The sequence below is a fragment of the Platichthys flesus genome, chromosome 13 (genome assembly GCF_949316205.1).
Source record: "Platichthys flesus chromosome 13, fPlaFle2.1, whole genome shotgun sequence".
Classification (NCBI taxonomy): domain Eukaryota; kingdom Metazoa; phylum Chordata; class Actinopteri; order Pleuronectiformes; family Pleuronectidae; genus Platichthys; species Platichthys flesus.
Genome location: NC_084957.1, coordinates 8,850,580 through 8,875,928, shown reverse-complemented (window position 1 = coordinate 8,875,928; position 25,349 = coordinate 8,850,580). Strand labels below are relative to the sequence as shown.

The 25,349-nt window shown below is 41.5% G+C and overlaps 1 protein-coding gene across 3 annotated transcripts in view; it reads right to left on the bottom strand.

The window, feature by feature from the left end:
• LOC133967485 (ephrin type-A receptor 6-like) overlaps positions 1–25,107 on the bottom strand; it is a 105,702-nt gene extending 80,595 nt beyond the window's left edge. For all 3 annotated transcript variants that reach the window (XM_062402960.1, XM_062402959.1, XM_062402961.1), the window contains exon 1: positions 24,444–25,107. In XM_062402960.1, the coding sequence (XP_062258944.1) occupies positions 24,444–25,089 (646 nt within the window). In that variant the 5' untranslated portion in view covers positions 25,090–25,107. The remainder of the gene's footprint in view (positions 1–24,443) is intronic.
• Between the last annotated feature and the right edge of the window lie 242 nt (positions 25,108–25,349).

Below are 25,349 nucleotides of genomic sequence, written 5' to 3'. Positions count from 1 at the left end.
AATTGGACATTTTTGTCCCATTTGGAGAAAAAACAAACTGAGTTTAGTGCATGTCTGAAAGCAGCTTTAGTAACCGGAGAAAGAGTATAAAATAAGTTTCAAACGATTGGAGCCAACGGAAAGACCAGTGCCAAATGACCTGAGAGGTCTTGGTGGCTCAGGTCTGTCACCGTGGAGAGAGCGAATAGTGACAAACAGAAGAAAAGTATTTTCTAATATGTGCATGATGCCAATGTGGAGGTGGAATACTGTTTCCTCTTTTCTACTCTTGGCTCAAACTCTTGCTACCAACTCGTACAGTTTTGAGGAAGATAGAGGGAAACTCATTTATATTATAATTTGAAGGGATAATTGAACAACAAAAACATGTTATAGTTATAGTTAAACCAAGATGAACCTTGACATCTTCATTCTTGTCCTTTGCGCCATAGGATTTCACCTTTTTCTTGTTCTGTGTTTAATGAACACAAAACTCAAACATCCACCAGTGTGTGCTCCCACAACTTTGTTTACTTCAAGTGTATCGATGGGGACACATTGAGTATAGTAGCTCAAGTTTGTGAGACCTCATGCAATGTCACTGTTCTGGAGGCAAAGCTTTTATATGCAGACACACTCACATTTGCACACTGTGAAAAGAATAAAATATTCTCAGTGGACCAAAAGATGGCGGGACCCGCTACACATCCGTACGTCACGGGGCTGCATTGCAATCAGACAAGCCGAGGTGCTGAGCGTGTCCCTGTTTCACCCACTATGGGTTTCACCCAGTGAGAGAGGCGACTGGTGTAAAATGCCGGGGGCAATGCATCCAGAAACCCTCACTAATTAATTCGGATGCTTTGTTTGCTGATGAAACCCAAATTTATTATGCTGAACAACTTGATTTTGAATGATTAAAAGTGATTAAGAGGACTTTCAGGGGGAAGTTTCATTGACACAAACAGGATGTAACAGGGCCGTTGGAAAGTGAATAATAGCCGAAACAAAAGCCATTAGCTGCCTTGTAAACACAGTCACTGTCTCTGCCCTACAGCTCTTTTTCCACAAATCAGTGACTGGAGCGAGATAAGGTGTGATGGTGAGTGTGTGTGTGTGTGTGTGTGTGTGTGTGTGTGTGTGTGTGTGTATTAATCCAATCTCGCTGTATTACTTCGGATATTGTCACTGAGGCCGCCTCGAAATCGGCGCGCAGCTCCGTCTTTTACAAATCACGCCGCTGTCCACAGTTTGCGTAATTAGTTTAGTGTTATTGCATTCATATGGAACAGAGGGTGTAAAATGTGTTATTGCTTTTTAACTGAACACAGTGGGTAAACTAATGTGCTCAATAGGATCAATAAATCACATCAGAACACATCAACTCCCTGCCAACTGGAAAATGAAGTAGCAGCTCGGCCGCCCGCTTGCATATGTAAAAAAGATGTGTGAAATTGTTTGTGCACGTCGAATATTCTTTATCTGTCTGTGAGCAATATGTGGAGATATTACATGTCCTACATCTTGTACAATTTAATAAGTCAAATATGTTTATGTGCTATTTAAATGTGTTAAGATAAAACAGAAGAACCTTTCCTCTCGTGGTCTTCTGAAATATTATAGTTAACACCCATTAAGAGCAGAATCACACATGATTCCCCCCCCCCCCCCCCCCCCAGCCTCAGGAAATCTCCCTGTTCAATCTTCTGGTTGCTTACTCTAGGCTCCTCTCCTCCCACACCGTGGGTGGCTAAGACAGTCGGTCCACTTCGCTAAAGCCTCCTGCCGTTCACTAATAATGTTGACCGCAAGCTACCAAATTAAAGCGGTCGCCGACGCCGCTGGAAACCATTGGTCCAATCAACAAGGCTTCCAATGGTTAAATGGATCCACCACAAGGGGCTGTTCCTATCATGGTCTGTCACACAGGTATTGTTGTCACACGAAGGCCTTGTGAATGGAATTGTATTTCTTTTCTTTTTTAAATAAAGGATTAATGTGAACTTTCACCACAGAAGGTTGGTTATATTTGTGTTAGTGTTAGTTAAGTGTGTTTCGCCTCTTTCTCAGGATCAATTAATACGCTTACTAAACTTTTTATAAAAGAAGGATAGAAATACCACATAGTCAATGAATATATTAATTGGCTGTATTGTAATCAAAGAAAATTGCAACCTGTGTTAATAATAAAAAAAAAGTGTTTATATAATATAATTAAGAACCCAGAACCAACACATTGTGGACAGAAGCTTTTAATCACCTCACACAGACCAGAAAAAAAAACATAGAAATAAGAAATGCGGATTATTGCTCCAAACCAATTTTCTGCTTTTCCAAAAACCAGCTAAAAAAGACCTTCCGGCTTCACTGACAGCATCACCATGTAAAATATATGTGGGACTGATAAAAATAAAAGAAGACAGGAAATCCACTTTGATATATTCAGATTTAGGCAGATTCACTGGAAGTCTTCGAGATTATTGTCACACTACACTGAAATGAAAAGAAGCCAGAGACTGCGTGGAAGGTACAGAGAGAAGGAATATACAGATCATCCTGGTAAACAAAACATGGGATTTCTATGAATGAAAAATTGGGATATTGACATTTCTAGTTTATATGTTGGAAAACAATATACTGAAAACACACTGGGAAACAGGAACAAGCTATTGGCCGAGCAGTGGGAGATCATATGATGACATGTGTTTGTTGGAGGCCACGTGGTTTGTGCCTCAGCTTGTTAGGCCATTGTAACCCTGCGGTCTTTGTGAGCATTTGGTTAATATCTCCAATCAGGCTCCAGCTGGAAGTGTTTTCAAACTGCACAAATGAAGATCCAACTATGAGATTCCCCCATTTTCAAACTGTTTATTACCCAGATATTTTATTTTCCCACTGCAGGGCACTGCTTTCTATTCACTCTGAGTTTAGTGCGTTTGCCATAATGCAGCTGTGATGCAGCTCAGCGGCTGCATAATAAAGTTTATTACAGTAGCAAGCCTCCAGGGATGGGTACTCCCTCGAGCATACATACAGTATATCAAGAATAAGCATATGGAAATCATTTCAAAGTTGTTGAATGTGCAGCTCTCCCACAAGTTCATTGAGCCCATAGGCTCCCTTGAGCCGGCCCCTGTCTCTGCTGCATAAGAATACAGAGCGAGAGCGGGAAAAGAAACGTAATATTCCCCACAAAGAACTGAGAAGCTCTTCAGTAAATCACAACATAGTTAACGGGGTAGCTCCGCCTCTAAATGGAATGCAAATATAAGGCAACATGCATCAGTAAAGGGGTTTAATTAAGTACATATCCGTGAATTTCCCTTGCAATTAAACCCCAGTGGAGTCCTCCAGCGGTTCAAACATATTACAAAAACTGTCGTGTCAGAGGCTGATGCTGCAGCCCATTAGCCTATCCACAGGCACATAGAAGGTGGGGAGAGGGATTCATTTTTTGGTTCGACTCTATCTCTGTTTCAAGAAGTGCTGTGGCTGCAAGCACAAACACACACACACATACACACACACAGGGAACATTATATTGATTTATATTCACTTCATGAAGACTTATTCTAACCTTAACCATAACAACTACTTGCCTATAACCTTAGCCCAACCTTAAAACACGTCTTTGCCTAGAAGTTGAGTAAACATCAGCAATAACAGCACAACATGAGCAGCAGGTCAAACTTTTATAAGACTCATAACAGTTGAGGCGTAGCGCCTGGCTGTATCACATTATCATATCACCACTTTCTGTTTCCGCTCCTCACTTCCCGGTGTAGTCTTTTCTGTGCATACACATCATTTATACGTCTGGCCCCGGGACTCTTGTCTAACTGTGCGTGACTCCATGACTTTAAATAAGTGTGTTAAAGCAGCTCCTGGCTCCAGAGTGTTAACAGCAGCAGGACCTGATCATGGACAGTGATTAACATTAGATGTGTGGCAGGGCACCAGAAGACCCTAGAGTGTCAGACCCAGACCTCTGAACCTGACTGCCGTCTGCCTGCTGTCTCACACACACACACACACACACACACTAACTATTCCTTCTAAGATCGCTGCATTGACTTCCATTCCTTGTGGACAACTCAATAAAACCTTATCCTCTCCCTTAACCTTGACTAATTCATTCTAAACCGAAACCATGACCTCACCACAATTTACATCTTGCCCCGAAAACTAACCATGACCTCAGAAATGGTGTCTTTTTTAACTGGTCCTGACAAGGTCAGTGCTAATGCTGCAAGGTCCTGTAGAGGTAACAGTTTGGAGGAACCCTGTGGCCAGTAGTGGCATTTAAATCCAACCAGCTATACATAGAGAATATAGACTATATACTTAAACAGAGACACACGTTTTACCGACAACTTTACTGTTAATCCTCACCAAAACACGAAACACTTCATAGTGTAGGTGAGATGCAAAACAAAAAGCTGCCAGACCATCTTCTTCTTCTCTCTCTCTCTCTCTCTCTCTCTTTCTCTCTCCAATCTTCTAGTTTAAAAACATGCTTGATGACACAGTGAGAGAGAGAGGAAGATTTTAATTAGCCAGCAGAGGAAGCTTCATTAAATCTCTCCGCCGGCCTCCACCGTCCTGCCAGGCACTGTTCAGATACAAAACTCCCACAGCCAGGTAGCGCTGCACAGTGACGGGGGGAAGTCAGATAAATCTAGCGCTCAGCTTGACGTGGCTGATGGCTTTGCCATTTTGCTGGCATATGGAGATGTAAATCATCAGACTGTCAATGCTGCTAATTGAGTACTGATGCTGTACAACATGTTTTCATCCATAATATGATTAAAAAAATTTATCTGTGCTTAAATATGAAAATATATTGAAACATAATAATATATTTAAATAGATATAAGTCAGATATTTTTTGACTTAAAACATAAGGCACCTAATAAATAGGGAATTTATTTCAGGTGTTTTATTTAGTTTTTTTGTGATGCATCTACTGTAGCTTTCATTCTTGTAAATGAATAGGTCAATGTGACCGATACTGACCTGGTGACCTGGACCTTTACTTCAAGTTCAACATATATAATCTGCTACTTTAAAAATCGCATATGGGACTGAATTTTAAATCATTTATATTCCACATTTTTAATAATTGTGTGACTTTGCAGATCCAGGAGTGCAGCTGGGGCTTCACGGTGCATCGTGTGGGCAGAGATTACAACTCAATTGTTTGGATGTGCCTGCCTCCATACTTATATGTGTATATTACTTTTATTCCCGACCATACTTCTATCAAAACAATTGTCATCACTGCCGTACATCTGTCACCCAGTCTTTTCTTTTCATATATTAAATATTGTATTTTCGTTAATGTGCTCAGTTACACATCTACTGCACTTCTCTCCATTCCAACCCTCACTCGGGACTCTCCCTGAGGTTTCTCCCTTTTATTCCCTGTCAAAAAGTTTCCTTGTTTGCAGAGTTTTTCCTCACCCTAGTTGAGGGTTAAGGACAGAGGATACTTAAATTTGTCAGGGAGCAATCATCTGCAGCATTCTGTTTGTAAATGTTTTATAGAAAACATTTCAGCCATGACTGATATATCAGCACTAGTAATCAGTGTATATATTTCAAAGTAAAAGTTTCACCACCACAATTCTAAGCAAAACTCTAAAATTAGTTGACGGTAGGAGCCTTATATTTGAACAATACTGAGGAAGAACGCCACTTTGAGCATACCGCTAAAATGAATGAGCATTGGTAACGGATGATATAAGAGGGCTTTCCTTCAAGTTCAAACCCACAGACAGATTTACACATCACACACGCAAAAATGTCTGTGATGTAAAATGGACGTGCGGAAGTGTTGAACCCGGTCCCAAAATTTGAGGATCTGTCATAAAGCTTTTTATTTATTCATTCCCCAGAGATGCTAAATGAAAAGGGAGCGTAAGAGAAAAGTTCCTCATGCGCTTGATAAGTTTGTCATGACGGCCAATTAGTGAGCAGGTTCCCTAAGAAAATGAGATGAGCAACGAGGATGAGCTGGAGATGCAGGAAGAGCAGTCTGAAGAGGAGGATGAGTAATAGCCAATTTATGAAGGGAGTAAGCCATCGCACACACGCACGCACGCACACACACACACACACATACACACACACACACACACACAAACACAAGGCCATCTCCTCATGTCCGTCTATATATATCTTAGACACCTCCCACATCTGTCAAAGGAAAACAACACACACACTCCTCCCATAATCTTGCCACTTTTCTGTTCCTCTGGCAGCAATCACAGTGTCTCACTTCATCCCTCCTTCAAAGCTCCCGAGAGACAACTGGTACAGAGGGAAAAAGCGAAATGAGAAATTCCTATTGCTGCCTAATTGCGTGGCCCAATCGATCCTGTAATAGATTCCTTCTCTCTGACATCCAGTCTCACTGACAGCGCTATCAGACAGACAAATCAGAGCGCTGAGCGGGTTTTTTTTTGTGTGTGTGTGTGTGTGTGTGTGTGTGTGTGTGTGTGTGTGTGAGGATGCTCAGCCTTCAACATGGCAGGCTCTGGACAGCCAGGCATCTGTGTGATTACTTAGACACAAGAGAAAGGCAGATTGAGGTTCTGCAATTCGCTCTTTCTATCGGTTTGCTGGAGAAGAGCTCAAAAGTGGACAATCCAATCATATACAAAAAAAATGCAATATGGAGATGGAGAGTGAGGAAAGTGCTCCGGAAGATATGGGCTAGAAGGATAGCTTGTGTGGAATGGGATGAAATATTCCGATATTGCATTTTGTAAAGGATCACAGACGGACTTTAGATGTTTGCGACACTAATTTCAGAACCTCATGTGGTTTATCATTATCTGAAACGCCATAAACTGTAATTGCTTTTGTACAAAACAACAGGCATCTGTGACTCCGTCAAACCCATATTTTCCAGTAGGTGACCCTCCCTCGCACTCAAACAGCTGCAGGCCATTTCAAGCTGAGGTGCAGAACCCCTTCTAATAAACCATCTGCAGCGATTGTGCTCTTCTCTCGTTTGTCTTCTCTTCTCCTGCTGGATTTCACAAAGAGGCCATAATGGATCCCACAGAGAGGCTACAGACCCCGAGTGTCCTCCTGTTTCCTCAGACCTATGACAGAAAGCCTTTCCTCCTTCCTGCCGAGGAAACGGCAGATGAGAGAAGTACACCAACTCTCTTCATTTCTCTGTCTCTGGTATCTTTCTGAGCTTTCTCCATTTTTAAATCTGTGCAACAATGTGGTTGAACAGCACATGGAAAGCTATACATGTTATACCTCTCACATCGTCAAGTGTGTTCGGGGAACAGCAGCAGCAATAATGAGGAGTCCACAAACACATTATCATACTTAGGTAGTTGTCTTTACATCTGCATTTTTTTCAAGCATCAGCCAACGCGTTATGCTAAATCTATATATGCGATTTTTAATGTGTCTGAAACCTGTAGTTTGTAATTTGCATAATATGTACAGGTAAATATGACAGTATGCATAACAACAATATAACTAATATGCAAATGTTACAGCAACAGAGAAATAAAGAAAAGAGGTTACATAAGGTATTAAATCCCAGGTACTGAAACTGCATCAGTTCAAATGTGAACAGATCCCGACCCCCATCAGAAAGACAACATTTATCTACACAGTAAAGCAGTTTGCTAATGTAACGTGCAACTTACAATGTAATGTAAGTTGCTCTGGGATATATTACATTACACATTAATAACTAATTAGAGCGTATGGTTTACTTTCCTCTTGGTGTGAATTAGATGACATTTAGTTATGTTGTAGCGGCTGCATCATCTTTCTATTGCAACATGACTAAGGTCTCTGTGGTTTATTTAGAGAAGGAACAAAAAGAAAGGTGTCTAACACTCACCAATGTTTGATGTTCTTTCAAATGACTCAGCACACCTTTAGGAAAGTGTTATCGGGCTACGTGGTGCATGCTGGGATGGAATATGAGCTATTGTCCAGAAGCAATGGACTTTTCATACGACCAGTATTAGACACAAACAGGTAAAAAGAAGACGAGTGGTTAAGAGGTTCTTCTTTTCGCTGCAATTCATGAGTAAAGGATAAACTATGATACCCTTCCACTCATATTCAGGTGTTTCTTATCATCTATTACTGGAGTTAACCATCTGTCCATCAGGTTATTCAGACTGGAATCAGATTCACTTTTTATCAACAGACTTCACCACTGAATGAATCTAAACTGTTTTGTTATAGGCAATTAAGTAAAATGAGAGAAATTTGTTTTAATTTCTCGATCTTCATGATGAAGCTTGACTAAACTTTGGTTGAAGGGAAATCAGGATACATGATGCCCGCAGATAAATGAAGATTACATTTTTTTACAAGAAACTTCAATTACTTCTCCTACCTACTGCCCATCCTAGTCTCTGAAAAAGACATCAGTATCAGTTGGATTAAAGCAGACACACACACACACACACACACCAACACACACCCTGGATGAAACAAAAATGATCCCTTTCATATCCACACACAGGCACTGATCCCCAGTTACTTCTGCACCACAGCCGCAACTCAGACTGTGCGTGTGTGTGTGTTTGTTCTCTTATCTCATGCTCTGAGCACCACAGCAGCTGCAAGATTTTTTTTTACTTTCAGTGTTATTTCTTCTTAACTTCAGTTGACTGAAAGGAGAAAAAGATAGGGAAACATTGAGAGGGGGACCAAGGCAGCCAGTAAGTGGCTTCGTCATTGTTTGTGTGTGTGTGTGTGTGTCTGTGTGTGTGTGTGTGTGTGAGACAGCAGGCAGACGGCAGTCAGGTTCAGAGGTCTGGGTCTGACACTCTAGGGTCTTCTGGTGCCCTGCCACACATCTAATGTTAATCACTGTCCATGATCAGGTCCTGCTGCTGTTAACACTCTGGAGCCAGGAGCTGCTTTAACACACTTATTTAAAGTCATGGAGTCACGCACAGTTAGACATGAGTCCCGGGGCCAGACGTATAAATTATGTGTATGCACAGAAAAGACTACACCGGGAAGTGAGGAGCGGAAACAGAAAGTGGTGAAATGATAATGTGCTACAGCCAGGCGCTACGCCTCAACTGTTATGAGTCAGTTAAAGGCGCTATACGTCTCTTTTCTCTGCCACCACTGCTGTTTATTAGTAGTACTGATGTGAGTGGCGTCGGTGGTCCCTTAACAAGGGCTTCAGTGTTTACAAGACAAACATGTTAATAATGTCCCCTTTGAGCATTGCTAGCATAGTGGAAGCTACAGTGACTTGCTATCAGAATGTTACCAGTGATGACGGATTAACATGCAGACACTCAGGAAACAATTCCAGACTGGAGTGTGAATGATTGGGAAAATAATGAATGTGCAAATATAACCTAAATTATACTTTAGGAATTTGGCAGCAGTGCAGAGACACATTCATTAACATGACTGTAAAGTTCTTGCACAACCTTATAAGGGTAATAATGGACACTGCTGTTCATGCTGATGTGTGTTTTTTATTAAGATAGATCAATATCAGTTCACGTTTACCATTCCACCTTCCTCTTGTTTCTAAGTTCAAGAATGAAGGTCTTTAAAGAAAAGTGTTAAACTCCATGACAACTTGGTAAACTACATCTGCTGATGAAGATCATGTGATGTGATGAAGGGCTCCAGAAAAACAAGCAGAATAGTCGGCACCATGGTGATACTACAGCTATCATCCATCCATCCATTCATCAAGCTTCCTGTAATGGTCGCAGGGTAAGCTGGAGCATATCACAACAGACATTTGGCTAGAGCCGGGGTACACCCTGGACAGATAGCCAACATATTGCAGGGCCAACATACGAAAACAAACAACCATTCACTTTCATGCTTATGGTCCATTCAGAATCACTCTACCTAACCTCACTCTGCATGTCTTTGGATTGTGGGATCGAGCTGGAGTACCCAGAAAAAAAACACTTAGACACAAGAAGAACATGCAAACTCCATACAGAAAGACCCCTGGCCGAACCGGGATTCAAACCAAGAACCTTCTTGCTCTGTCAATATGGAATTATATACCTAATTATATCATAAAAATATCAAGTATTCCTAAAATGCCGGTTTTCTTGGTACAAGGAAGAGCTTCCAACGTCTTGACACGTCTGGAAATGCAGAATAAAGTATGAACGTCAGAAAGGGTGATGACACTAAACAGAATAATTGTAAACGTTTTCATAGTTCTCTTTCATTGTCGTCCCTTTATCACCCCCCTGTCAGTCTGAATGAAGACAAGGAGAACGCTCCACCGATAGAGACACAGGCAGATCAATCCCCCATAAAACAAGCTGTATTGGTTTATAAATCAGGTCTGCAGTCTAAGCCTCTGGCTGCTCAATAAGCATCCATCAGCTTTAATGTAAGGAGTAGGACGAGATGCCTATAGCTGCGGCTGTTGATAGATAAGTACACACATGAGCACGAAGGGCACAATATGAGGGAGGCGATGCAGAACACATGGAGGGCACAAGCTTACACACTTACTCAGTCTACAGAAGGACATCCACCTACACAAATTAAGAAAAGGCAAAAGGACACTACCATACATACACACACACACACACACCTGCAGTCATATAATATGTATACACAACTGTAAAGAGCTCTTTTGTCTCTGTAACTGTTGGCCTTTGCTGCGGTATAAAAAGCCACTTTGCCTTTTTCGGGGGCTTATACAAATTCCACATGAGCCATCCATTTGACTAGTTACTGAAGTCTAATGGTGCAGTGTTACCATTACAAAGAGTAATGACGGTTCGAAATGGCTCCACAAAAGGCAATATCCCCACGTTCAACTGATTTGTGGTCAAGCTCCACCGCTTAAAATACAACCTCACACTGTAGACCCAGAAAAGTTAAAAGTTCAAGAAGTGCCAGAAGAGACGAGTGCACATTCAAGAAGGTGCAGAATTTAATATCTTACCTGTAGCTCTGCAGTCGCCATACTATTCCAGGCCCAGGATTTAACACATTAATATTGTTACACAGAGTGATGACTGAATTGTCACCCCCGAGGAAGATGGTTAACCCAGTGAGATTAGCTGTGTCTGCTCACTGGCAGCTCTGCCATCATTCATCTTACCTGGCAAGATGAACAGACACACATTATGAATATTGCACCGCTGGCTGCCAACATTCACGGCTCACTGAAGGATGCAAGTGTTTATATTTAATACATCTGTGGCTTCAGAGCGACATCGCATATATGCTCCACATGCATATAGTCGAGTCTTACAGGAACATTTTGTTATTCATGATCTATAAAATGTTTGAATAGATCATTGAAAGTTGTAATGATCAAATTTGTTGCAATGAGTTTATGTGACTTTAACCATATGTCTTTTCTAACCAAACTGTAACAGTAGCAATGCCATTCCAGCAGTGACAGAATTATGTAAATTATATTGTTATTTTGCTGGGGGAATGCAGACAACTATTTATTTGATTTAAATTGGAAGACTTTATATTTAAAGAAAACATGAGAGGGTCTAAACTGAAGTGGATCCTCTCAAGAAGAAGTGAAAAAAGACAGACACAGAGAAACAGGCTTTCAATTGATTTTTTTTAAATCTACCCGAAACGTTTCTATCTAGAAGAGTAATACCTTAAAGGTCTATGTGAAGTGCAAACCCACGGGAGGAGAGAGTCACCATCATTCCCCGATCCACAGCTTTCAACTTTCCCTCGTCTGGTTAATCTCAGCATGAAGAAAACCCAATTACAGCTCAACCATTTTATCCATGTCCAAAATGCTCCTGGTAACGGCTTAAGCCCACATTTTAGCCTGATCGATGAAGTTGTCAGCGTTAATTCAAACAGATTCCATCCGGCAAATTCTTAGGTTTTCATTGTACAACTTTTTTTTTTGGGGGGGGGGGGGGTCAGCCAAAGTTCAGACCTCAATCCACCCCGAGGGGGACGGTTTCACACCACGCTCTTCTCTAGAACTGACCCAGTTTTTCTATCGCTGCTCGCTGCACTCAATGGTTGGATTAAGTCTATCCACGGGACATTTGTGCGTGTGTGTGTGCGTGTGTGTGCATGTGTGCGCGGCCAATTCCACTGGTGTGACTAACAAGCTTGGCTGTTGCAGTCTGGCAGATTGAGAGACACCTACTGCTAGTTAAAGCCTTTCGTACCCTGGGGTCATGGGCTCACTTCATGCGCTGCTGCTGCTCATATATGAGATGATAGAGGGATAGGGCGAGGGAGCATCAAAAGAGGTGAAACAGAGTGTCAGTGTGCTAACATTTTTATAAAAGTTTAAATAGGTACACACACAGTATTTTATAAAAAACGTACAGATAGGAAATGTAGAAAAAATATAGTATAGTTTAGGAAACACTGTAAAACACTAATGCTGATATTTTAGAAAACAAATTTTACTGAGTTTGAACCTCTCATCCACATGCAAACAGCCTTTTAGGTAATTTTTACTAATGTCTCTTGTGGTTTCTGTGTATTCATCTTTACATGAAACGTTTTGGGAGACTATGACGTCATAGCTCCTGCAGATTTTTCAGAAATATCACCAACATGGTTGTTATTATGGTTTTTCTGTCTGGTTAGCACTGCTAAGTCTAATTACAAGTTTTAAATTTAGCATCACTGCAAAACATTTTCTACATTCACATGCGTAGACTTTATCGCCACCTACTGGCCCAGGATGCTGGTTTAAGTTTCATATATCTTTTTTTTTCTTCTGGTAGGGAACATTTTGTAAGACAAAGGACGTGTGAATGGAAATAATATGTAAAAGTGTTACAGTGCTCTTGCAATTCACAATAATGCCATCTACTGCAATTACTGACAAAACTGCATGTAAGCAGCAACAATAGACCTGATTAGATGTTGTTACCCGAAAAGAGAAACATGTACTAAAGCAAATTCAGTTTATAGTTTTACTGAAATGAATCCTGACAGCTTTAACAGAACACTGAGTGAAGTACGGATCAATATGCAATAGTTTGGTGCCAAGCTGGTTAATTGCCATTACATCCGGGGCAGCTTGTTGGAAGATTCAAATTGCAATCGTGAACAATGCTTTGTGATTGTTGAGAGCCGTGTTGCAACAAAGCCACATAATAAGAGATGAATTATCTGAGCAGGTGTTTACACCTTCACGCCAACATAACTACCAAATTTTCACTGTGCCTTCTGTTCTGTAAAAAAACACAAAAAAAATAACACAACTTCATCCGAGCCACTCCAAACTCACTTGGCACAAGTGTGCGTCTTCATGTAGCCAGCAAAGATGTGCAGGTGCAAAGAAATCAACAGCATTACCAAACTGGCACTGACGCCTGTATGTGCCAGTGTAAAAAGAACAGTTGAAGGACAAGACAGCTTTCTGGGACACAATCTACCAACAGCCAAGTGGAACATTCATTATTGTTTCATTACTCAGTCCCCACAGGTAAAAAGAAGTCTGCCGGCGGCAGGGCCTTTTCAAATCTGGACCCCTTCCTAAAATCACCTCACCACTGACATCAGACTGTCTGACTCCTCTGAGGCCGTCCAATCCAAGCTTTAAGCTTTTCGGTTCGCACCTTCTTCTTATATTATTCCAGACTTTGCCCCTGTTATCTTTGTACCACCAGCAGTTTGAGCTCGCTCTCAATGAATCAGCTTTACCCAGCATAATACAGTGTAGTCCATGTGGTGCAACAAGCTTACTGTAAACTTTGTGAAAGCTATTGCATCATCCAAACACTGCTTCTTCTTTTTTTCCCCACAAATGCAAAAGTATCCCGGCTGTATGCCTCTTTCTCTCTATCTGTCTTGTCTTATATTCTCATCTCTTTTCTCTCCTATTTCTCTCTGCAGCTACAACACCTCCGGAGATGTAGAGATGTGATAGCAAGCCACCTACTGCCCCCGTGTTCCTACACCTGCTGCTTCAATTCTCATTGCTAGTCTTCTCCAACTTGTTCTTATTACTCCACATTATCGAAAACTTGCATTGTGCTCTGTCGGCTATCTTCCACTCTCTCTCTATAGTTTTCTTTTCTGACATGAATTCCAGCAAATGTTTGGGAAATTGTGTCTGGACAGTTTCCCAAGTTTTATTTTAACATATAAAGTACGCAGCAGGAGATGGTCCAGGCCAGAAACAGTCACAACACCATGCAAAGTTGAGAGGTGGCATCCGGAGCATAGAGGAGGCAGACCATGATGTTTAAATTCAGCTGCAGGAAGCACAGGGCTTTTGATTGTTGTACAATAACAGCAGCACCGGCCCTTATCGCAGAAAGCTCTCAGACCTCCTTGTCTTTCCAAGTTGACATCTTCGTTCATATCTTCAACGTGTATGGCTCCTCTCTTCAACCTGAGATATTTACCTTCTTCCAGTTTGTATCTTTTACCTCATGACATTTTCTGGATATTTAACTAGAGAGCTGGCAGGATAAGTTCAGGAAATTGTACCGAAGCAACTGAATCGGATATTTACATTCTTACAAACAGCCCCCTCTAGAAAAATTGAGAAAAAGGAGAGCCTGGTGTTGCTCTACGTTTTTCCAAACCAATCTTTACCTGCTCTATAGGAAAAGTTCTAAAAAAGTTAAGATTTGGTGCTAAATAAATAAAACTGACTCGGGTTGACATAAATATTGATCAACCAGATGCAAGAGAAACCACTTAATTTTTTTTATAAATGTTCCTTGCAATAAGTAAAAATTACTCTGCTTCACTAACGTAATCCCTATTTGTGAGGTTGGTACTGGGCCTGACTCAGGCCAGAGGTGTCTGCATGCAGGTGCTGAGCTAGAGCTTCAGTGCATTAGATGTGTTGATGGGCCTGCGAGTCAAGGAGTTCTGTCTGATGCATACAGTCCATCAGTATGCATGAGCGAAAGCCAGAGAGTGATGGTGATATCTTCATTAGCCCAACTTTCAAAGAAACAGTCTCCACCCACTCTCCCTAATGAGGGCTGCACATAAACCATTCCTCTTTTACATGGCAGATGAAACATTTGGATGATTAAATTACTGGGAACACAAGTGTTAAGTATTTTTACTTTATGGCTGCAGGATAAACAAACTGCCTCAGAGACAAAACAGAGTTATTACTGACGCTGAACCCCCAGTAACCCCGATGCTTTCCTACTGGGGCGGAGCTGTCTCCAGCCGCCAAAACTCACTTTCATTTGTGACAAGCCCGCTCTTCAATCCAGGCCTGTGATGTGTTATCTGGGCCATGTCGTGCTATACATACCCCCCTTTTAATGACTAATTCTGTCTCTCGGCTTACGCACCAAAATAGAACACACACACGTATGAGGGAAGAGGGGAATCAATTGAAATGTTGCAGTGTCTGACAGGACTCTGCTCTCGGAGACGATAAAAAAAGAAAAGAAAAGAGGTAAAAACGAAGAAAGAAAAACATCAGACGACGTCGCTTGCTTTTGTTTTTCGGAGCGAGAGAGAGAGAGAGAGTGTGCGGCGTCGAGACAGGCAGAAGCTGCATGTATGTATGCAGGGTGCCGGTACGTTTGGGAATCTATTTTTTTCCCCCCGCTGTCTTTGATCACTCCCTGGCTTTGAAGTAACTCTCTGCGAACAGGGGGGGGGGAAGCCAAGCAGAAGTCAACGCAAGTTCACGCCTCAACTAGGGCTCTCGCAAAAAAAAAAAAATGCGATCTGCATAATTTATTCTTTAAACTGTGAAAATGCAGAGAGATGAGGAGATCTCTAGGTGCCCACAGCACCCGCCCCCCTGCTTGACAACGCCAATTAAACACTCCACATTTGTTCTCAATTACAGTTTGAAGAGCGACAACACAAGAGCCTCTAATGCTCATCAAATGGCTGATTTAAAGAGAGACAGTGGTGGAAGTCGGCAAAGCATCAGAGATCTGAGGAAAGAGAGTGTCAATTCAATGGGAGTGGATAAAAAACAGAGACACGTATATGAACGCACACTCTTATCAAAATGCCTTCTCTCCTGCTCCGTCATTGTGAAGCGTTTCAGACTCTTAAAAGAAGACGATGTATTCCTGCACCACAGCAACTGAACTTCCTTGTGATTGTTATCGATATTTGTCCTTGGGTTTGTTATATTTTTTTGTGATCTCTTTAATTTTGAGTTGTTCTTGTCTTTTTCTGGATTAATGCTAGGTGCTGTTTTTTAACACTCTTTCTACACACACACAAACAATCCCCAATAGACTTAACATTCTGTTTAGACCTGAAATTATAACCTTAAACACTAAAGCCAAACTTGACCTTATTTCTAACTTAATAACCTCAATTCAGTCCAAGTTGTGCGCTAAGATTTATTATCTCTAAACATGACACCTTAATAAAAAACACACAAAATGAGCCTGACCACAAGAGCAATGTGCTGTCAAAAGCGGGTCGGATACATGTGACCTCAAACAGCCTCTTCACCCTCAGATTTGAGGTCATTGCGACACAGCAGAAAGAACAGAGCACAGGCTTGTGCAATATTTTCATTAGAAAGTCATCCACAGATGGAATTTCATTGTCTTCCAGAGGACAGTTAAATATGGCAGCTTCTATCAAATTCAATATTTTCTTTACCAAAGCCTTGCTATGTTGGCAAGAATAGAACTCATTAAAGATGCAGAGTTTAACTGCGAGAAATCACAGGATGAGGAGTTAATCTCTCCGGTCTGACTGTAGACAGAAATTAACCAGTGATAATACATAGAGTCACAGGTTTTGGAGTCACAGGTTTTGCACGTGCTCTGCTATTAACAAACCTTCCTGTTAGCACCTTGTCAGTGTTGCAGAACAGAGCAGTGACTCCCCGCATCTACACCAGCTAAGTGTGACTGAATGAGTCACTTGCAGTTATTGTGGAGCCGTGAGCGCAGCCAGCGACTGCATGAATAAGACCCCGCCACCCTCCGCTCGCTGATGCCCACTCGACGACCTCCCTGGCCTCCTCCAGATGGCATTCATTTTTCACTAGCAGTGGCCTCACGACTGGGGCCGCTGATCTCTGCTGCACGGTCAACAGCCATCAGCAGGACAAAAAAGTTTCACCTGTCAAGAACACAGTCAAGGTCAGGAAGACTGGACGACCGCATTGTGTTTAAGCTATTTCTAGTTAAGGTACAAATTGTAAACTTAACTTCACTACTTCTCATTTAGGTTTCATGTGAGTCGTAAAGCCACCTGTCTCATAACTAGCACAGGGAGACTAAGGTTTTTCGCTTTTGCAAAAGATAAATGTTCGTGAACCAAGCCAGAGAACATCATATTAGAAGCTGTTGACTTGTTTACTTCATGCTGAGCATTGCAGATCTGCAAGGGAGAAATCCTGCTATTAAAATATATTAATATTCTGTCCAATATGATTTCCCCAAAAATGTAGCCTTGCTGTTCCGCTATCGCAAGTTGTGTCTATGATGACATGCTCACGCAATGCATGTCATCATAATCAACAACATTTTCTCTTCAAAAAGAGGGCATACTCGAGGAAGAGGTCACTAAGAGGTCAGACACCATCTTACTCTAACATGAACCTATAACTGATTTATCATTGAGAATTATCCCGTTCAGACAGAAGGTTTCTTTACTAACTGAAAGAGATTTTCTTCACTTCTTAACACTGGTTCAGAAGCCCAGGAAACCCACAGAACAATTGCATGAGCTGTAAATCATGTCAGATTTAGCCAATCTAATCTGGGAAATGCAATAAGCAAATTCCGGAAACGGGTGAGTTACAAACACCAGGGAAGGACGAAGGAGGAAGAAGAGAGGGGGATAAGTAAGTCAGAGAAAAGTGGGGAAAGTTAAGTTTTTCATTTGTTAAAATTGATAAATTGTTAGAAAATTGGCTGAGACAATTAAGTCCAGATCATTTTTAAGAAAAGGGAAAAATTATAAATATGATCATATTTTTTTTAATTTTATTTTACTGTCAGTGGTTAACTACACAGAGATGTTGATACATCACATTTTTCAAAATATGTTTCACTGAGCCATAACTTTAGTTGGACATTATATACATTTGCTCGGGGCAATGTCCTCTTTCTGGACATCTCTTAAATTGAATATGTAACAATGTCATATGAATGATTTTGCTTACAGTGATAATTCACGGTGGCTCGTTGACAGCTCGTAGTGACACTGAACGGAGCAGTGCATTGACAGCAGAGTACAAGCACCGGGCGTAACTCAAGCCACATCAAGCCTTTGGCGGGGGAAGCTCCTTTCAGAGGTACACTGGGCTTAATGGCAACTCAGGGGAAATATGCATTAGCATACTGTCAGCGTTCAAAGAGCTTTCAGTGATATTCTTTTCGATAGCTGCAACGGAAAAAAATGCTAATAGAACGACAGCATAAACAAATAAAAAGCTGCAGCCATACTGTATGATTTGAATTCATTAATGCACTTCAATGATGGGGAATTCAAAAACAATTACATGTCTGATGAGAAACATCATGTTAGGAAATGGCCGCAGACACTTTGTTATACGTCAAAGAGGCAGAGAGACGAGTCCTTCAGAACCGCGAACGTGTGTTGATGCCGGACGAAGTGAAGAAGATTGTTATTTTAAAATCTACCATGCACTTCTAGCACACTCTCTATCTCTCGCTCTCTCTCTTCCCCCCTCCCTTTCTCTCTTTCTCTCTCCAGAAAACTCCCAATTAAGCCTGAAGGGCCATGCTTGTTAAACCAAAACCATCCTCTTCTGAAATGTCACAGCGTCTCCCTGCAGTGTGGCCCGTCTGTAAGCTGCTCCGTTGCTGATGCCAGCCTGAGCCCCCACGAGTGTGTCTCCCCGTGTGTGTGTTTTTGTTAGAGCGTGTTTTGTGAGAGCAAAATGTCTCTGGCACTGACACTTTGCACTTGTTGTTGGTGCTTTAGTGCATCTTTGGCTTTTTGTGTGTCTGTGAGTGACGGCAGGAGATTTGGCGCATGGTGTATGCTGTTGTGTCTCCGTCCTGTGTGTGTGTGTGTGTGTGTGAGTCATTAAGCGTGTGTTTTTGCCTGTGCATTGCCTCTCTCTCGTGTGACATCTCATTTAGCGGGCTGACAGGCTGAGGGATATGTACTATAATTGTTGTCTGACTATCTTCATGCTGTAATTGAAAATGTCTTGAAACTGTGAGAAACTTTTTCTCGGGGATGTGTGTACCCGTATGCCAATTAACATTAACACAGCCGTTCCTGTTACCTGACCAATTACCTGTGTGTAGTCCAGCCCAGACACCTGACGTTGTTCCACTGTTGTGTTGGATTGTGTTAAATGTTATCTCAGAAGAACAGTCTCAACAAAACCGTCCGAATAACTTGTGGTGCTAACGTTTAGAAATACATTTCCATTGTAGGAGAACAGTTTGATCTCAAAACAAAAGGATAATCAAAAATACTATTATGCTTTTACCTCAGTAATCCAATGCACTAAATATTTGGTTCTGGTTTTAGGTTACATTTTCCTTCACTTAAGTTTGTACAAAAAAAAAAAAACAGTGCCAATCAAATAACAAATTGTCCCAGTGTGTCGTGTTATGTTTAGTCCTCAGCAGTATCCGTTATTCTTTAATATGTGATTGGTACAGTTATTCTCAGTGTGTGCGGGACAGCATTAGTTTAGAATGCAAATGGACTGCTCTTACTTTGCTTACGCCGAGCACAGTGAAGAACCACTTTGGTTTGGCAAATAACACACAGCACACTCAGCGACACCACAATTTACAGGTGCACATACATATAAATAAACACACACACCCAAGCGCACTGTGATTGCATTATTCATGGCACTGCAGAGAGCTCTTACACAGACACCGATGAACACAAAGACCCGCTGTAAAACACCGAGCGGTAACAGCACCGGCTATATTGTCTTACCCTGAAAGATGGAGAGGGGGAGCGATAAGAGAAAGACAGCTAGATAAAAGAGAGCCAGATCGACTGAGCGTACGTCAGTCATTTAGGTAAGCAAGGTGCCATCTTGCATTAACACCACAGATTGCACTTATTGATGTTTACTTCTAAAGTGTGTGCGTATGTGTGTGTGGTCGAGGAATAATACATTGTGGGGACCTATATCTGTTTGGACATTAGCGGGACCTGTCTTCCTTATGAGCAAAACGTAAGTACCCATAAAGTAAGTCATGAATGATACCATTAAATTTGATGGTGATACTGCGTACCTGCATTCAAATATTGTGTTGGGAGCATACGCGTAGCACATACAAACAGGTACACACAAACATCAACAACTTATCAATGTTCATTCATAGATATCCCCCCCCCCCAAACACACAATTCATCTGACAATAGAAAAAGGGTAGTTTAGTGATCATCATATTCTCACATGTATGTTAAACCAAATTAAATGTGTTGTAGTGCAAACTATATTAAACCAAATATAGTTTAACGGTTCAAAGCACATTGCTCTACCTGCACACAAGAAAACGTATTGAGAGAAAAAAAAGCATAATGGAGATAAATGGTGCGGGAACACTTTCCTCGACAAAGCGGCACTTTCTCTCCTCCCTCATCGTTTTCTCTCTGCCTCTCTTTGAAATAAATGAGCTCTGTATGTGTATGTGTGTGTGTGTGTGTGTGTGTGTCTTTGTGTGTGTGTGTGTGTGTGTGCTAGTGTGCATCACCCGGGAAACTCCATTTGTAAGGCTACATTTTACTTTGCTGCGCAACATTAACCACAATTTGCAACAAGGAGCTCAAATATATTTAAGGCAACCTGATGAAATCAGTAATACCAATATTCAAGTTATTGGAACGATTAAAGGAACACTCAAAATTAATGCATTGCAATGAAGCTGCATTTTGTGCCAATTAAATTAAGTTTTTAATATATGAAAATGATAAATAGATTGTTGTCCTTCTAACCAAGAGCAGGGTTATTTTGCTCCACAGCACTTCTAGTGGTCATCCACTGGATACCGTCCTCATTTGCACAACAAATAACTGATCTGTAATTTTGCTATAAAAATGTTACGGCTTCAATTGAGGAACGGGATCATATTTTATATGAAGGCTCCTAACCAGCTGCTTATAGATTCAATAAGAATTTGAAATCTGGAAACATTTTGCGCATAAGTTATGAGAGAAAAAAGATAAAACAAGGAAATGTGATCTAAAATAATATGCCAATTTACAACAAGCACATCATTTGAAAGAAGGGCAAAAGGAGTTTTTCAGATTTGATTAACATCAGCCTCAGTGCAGGTACACGTACACTACAAACGTCATGCAGGGAACAGACAGGGGATTAAAGTACTATTGAAACCAAATTTAGTTAGAATGACAGAAAGGGAGGTTGGAAAGCATGCACATCTTTTAAAATCTAACTGGAACTAAAACCCTATATTCAGACTTCAGGCAGCCTCTCTAATGCGATAAACAAAGGTTTTTACTTCAGAAATGGAGAAGTGTCACATATCTAAAGCTGTGTAAGTTCGATTGAGTATTATTAACATAGTAAAACTAATCTTCCTTCTCTGTGAGATCTGAATGGGATAATGTCACATGAGGAGTTTCATTCCATCTCTCTGATCATAACCAGACAATCATGCAAAAATCTGTTGCATCTTAAGAGTAAAAATACTCTAAACTAGCAAAAAATCTTCCATTTAGTGTTTCCCGCATGGACCACAGGATTTTCTCTTACTTAACATGCATTTAACATAAGGCTTAACTGGCGCTTAAGCTCATTGATTGACTGTGAGTGCACGAGCTGCATAAAAGGCTAATTCCCTCTTATGGCACACAAGCGTGCAGAGATGAGGGGGCACACAAAGGTCAACGCTCGGCTCCTCAACACTTTTCAATCATGGTATTTTACTCAAATCACAAATCATTCAAACTTTTAATTTCCTCCGAGCTTAGTCACTCAGCCGTAGCGTTTAAAGGACCAGTTGGTTGTAAACTAGGGATTGAAGCATTAGCTTAGCCAGCCACCTCACTCTTTCTCCTTCAATGCCCAAGGCGCTGCAGTGGTACCTAGTGCGGAGGCTTTTAATAACGGCGCTTGTTTGAACCCCCGGAACAATGAGCAGCGGCTGCATTTCAGGGCTGACACTGCAGTAAAATGCCATCACACTGCCCAAAAGGCTAAACTTAACCCAAGTGTGAAATCTGCTTCTCAGAGAGTGAGCGGTGAAGGAGAAGGAAGAAAGAAGACAAATTACTTTAGTTTATTGGGCCACAGGCACGCTGATCGGTGACCCCTTTGTGGTTGTTTATTGCTATAAATGGCAAAGAGCAGAAATCACTCTTTTTCTACTTCGGCTTCTTTTTGCCTCTTTAAACCACGATGCGGAGCAAGGGGTTTTATGAACTGCAAACACAAAGACAGATTTAAGCCAAACAGGTAAACACTTCACAAAGCTCTCACTACTTAAATGTGTCATGCGGTCACATACTGTCAGAGTACATAGCTTACATTGTTTGTAGTGTTTATCACAACTCCTGGATTTTGGGTCATTACATCGGTGAACACTTATTTGTGAGTCCGGCAATGCGTGCAAAATGGCAGCAGGGATTCAAGTCTCTAAAACAAACCCACTTTACCATCTGTTTTCCTCCGTCCACAAGAGCAGGTTTATCTACCATAACTAAGCTTGTCACACAACAATTATGGGATGTATAAGTGAAGGTGGGGGGATAATAAAGGAACAGACATGAATGAAGTAACCAATTTTGCTATAGTCTGGCTATAATCCCAGCTGCAGTCTCACCCCTGGCCTGTTGATTGCGATGCAGCTGCGACTGCAGCTGGGAAACCTTCGCCGACCCGACTCACAAGATGAATCGTAATCAACTGTATGAGGACATCTGGTCCTCGATGGTGAACGAATGGAGGAGAGCAGTGAGTACAGTCTTGAAAGGAATGTTTAAAAGGGCACTAGCTGTAGTTTTACAGTGGTGTTGGCTACATGGGTGATTTTCGAAGAGGGACAAAAGCAGTACTTTGTCATCCAATCTGTGTGCCAGTACTTCTATCTGCTGCGCTTCTTGCTCAATCTTCAGAGATATTATCTTGACTGGTCGCAATGCTACAAACTAGTCAGCTGGACACAGATGAATGTTTGGGGTTTCGTCCTTCAGCTACGAGCCAGTGTCTTTGTTGCTGTTTCAAATAAGCTATTGGAATTTAAAACCAGTGTTGCACCACGTGTGGTATATTACTTCTCAGTGAATCAACAGTGTATAATTTCAAAACCAAATTGTCTTCATACTACACATTGAGTGGATGATTTCTCTCCAAGCACAATGGACACCATGTAGAATTAATCTTCTATAGATTAAAGTCACGTGTACATATTACTCAACATGATTTTAGAGGAAGTTCTTCATCTGTTCCGCAGCATTCCCAGTGAGGTGCCATTAATAACCCTAAGCTTATATCAGAGAGTTGAGGATCAAACTGCTACAACCCTATCTGAGGTAATCTGTCACACACAGGTAGACCCATGGGACATTGGTTGTAAACCACCTACTCTGTGCGCAATACAACATGGAGCATGCCTGATCACATACATAGATTGTTTGAATCTCAATCCGAATGCTAAAGATGGACTAATGTTGTTGTTTTATCTTAATTTCACTAATCTAGCAGGTACTGTTATTTGCTAAATATCCTCTTTTGAATTCCTGCAGCCGTTAAAAGACTAAGAAAATACAAAGGGATAAGAGAAATGAAATGACTGTCACAGCTTAAGCCCAGTAACTGACAGACCTAGGTTTAAAGAATACTAACACACACACAAACACGCACACACACACACCTCTCTGCTGTGAAGCTAATAATCCTAAACAGTGTCATCCCTTCACATTATTCCATCTTATTCTCCAGGGAGTAGACAGCTCGCAATAACACTTGATGAGCAGAGGTAAAAAGGAAAGAGGGGATGGAGACGGGAGGCGAAATTGTGAAGAATAAATAAATCTTTGATTAATGAGAGAAGTGAGTAGACAAAAATGGACATTCACCGACATATAAGTAATTTTTTTGTAGCTTTGTGAAAATACATGAAGTAGATGGAAATAAAGTTCTGCACATAATATATCTCCCACTTCATTTAATCCATATTTCTTACCTTTCTGGCTGGTTGATGCATCGATTTTTATGTTGAATAGACCCAATAAGAAATTGATTCGCAGGCAGGGTTGTAATGTTATACTACTTTATCTCCAATGTTTATGTTTATAGGCCATTATATGAATAAATTAAAGAGTGAAAAAGGAGGAGAGAGAGAGAGTAAAAGGTGAGGAAAAGATTTGAGTAGAAAGTAAGACTTCCAGGGAAATGATTAAATGCTGTGTGGAAAGTTACAACCTATGAATCATAGATGGTTTGAGGAGGGGGGGGGGGGGGATATGAATAATTCATGTTTAAGTCAGAGGTTTATATTCTCAGCATTGCAGCATTTGGTGATACAGTAATTGATGAAGAGCTAAATGTATGATGTAAAGATTAGGAAACTCACCAAAACATGTGCCGTCAATCTCCTCATACCCAACGCTGCAGACGCATTTTCCCAATGGAACCAACCAATCACCATCGGCTCCACAGAAGAGTTTGGGTGTGTCTCTTTCTTCCGCATGGTCAATACACGCTCCCCTCACCTCCACCAGTGAGGAGGAGTCCACACGAGGCACTGTGTCTGGAAAAGAGGCCAGGTTCCTCAGGGTGAACGGACATTTCTTGTAGTAAACCCTCACTGAGACCAAGGCGATGCAGGCGCCAATGTCCTGGAACGCCAAATAGAAGCCCTTCCTGGTCATGGGTCCCACCTCGCGCACCTCTGTGTTCAGCTTGAGGATGCGATCCCCGAGGTCCATCTGAGTGAAGCTCTCGTCAGCAGCAATGGTGTCAATCTTGGTGTACTGCACAGGCTTGAATTTGACAGTGTGAGCTTCGTCAGTCTCATGGTAGAAGAGGTTGAACGTCTCTTTGCAGGTGCCCGACACCCACGGGATGGAGTTGCAGTCGCGCAGGGTGAAGCGAAGCTCCACGTAGATCTTCTGAGCCGCCTGCCGAGAGATCCAGTTGGAGCGAAGCCAGTTGTTCTGGTTGGGCTCCATCACGTTGCAAACCTGGAAAGTGTGGATGGGCCGGTTGTGCTCATCCATCTCTGTGATGGCATCCCACTAAAGAGGAAATAAAAGGGTGGGTCGGGTGGTGGGGAAGAAGAGGAAAAAGACAGAATTAAACAATAAGTCTTGTGTCTAAAGCCCCGCTGGTGGTATTCAGTATTCAATATAAAAGTGATTGACGAGAAGAATGAACATCATCCTGAGGATTTTGCTTGTGGGGCTTACAATTGTAAACTTTGAGCCTGTTGTGACAGTAAAGAATTCACCATGGAGTCATTGACATTATCTCCATGGCT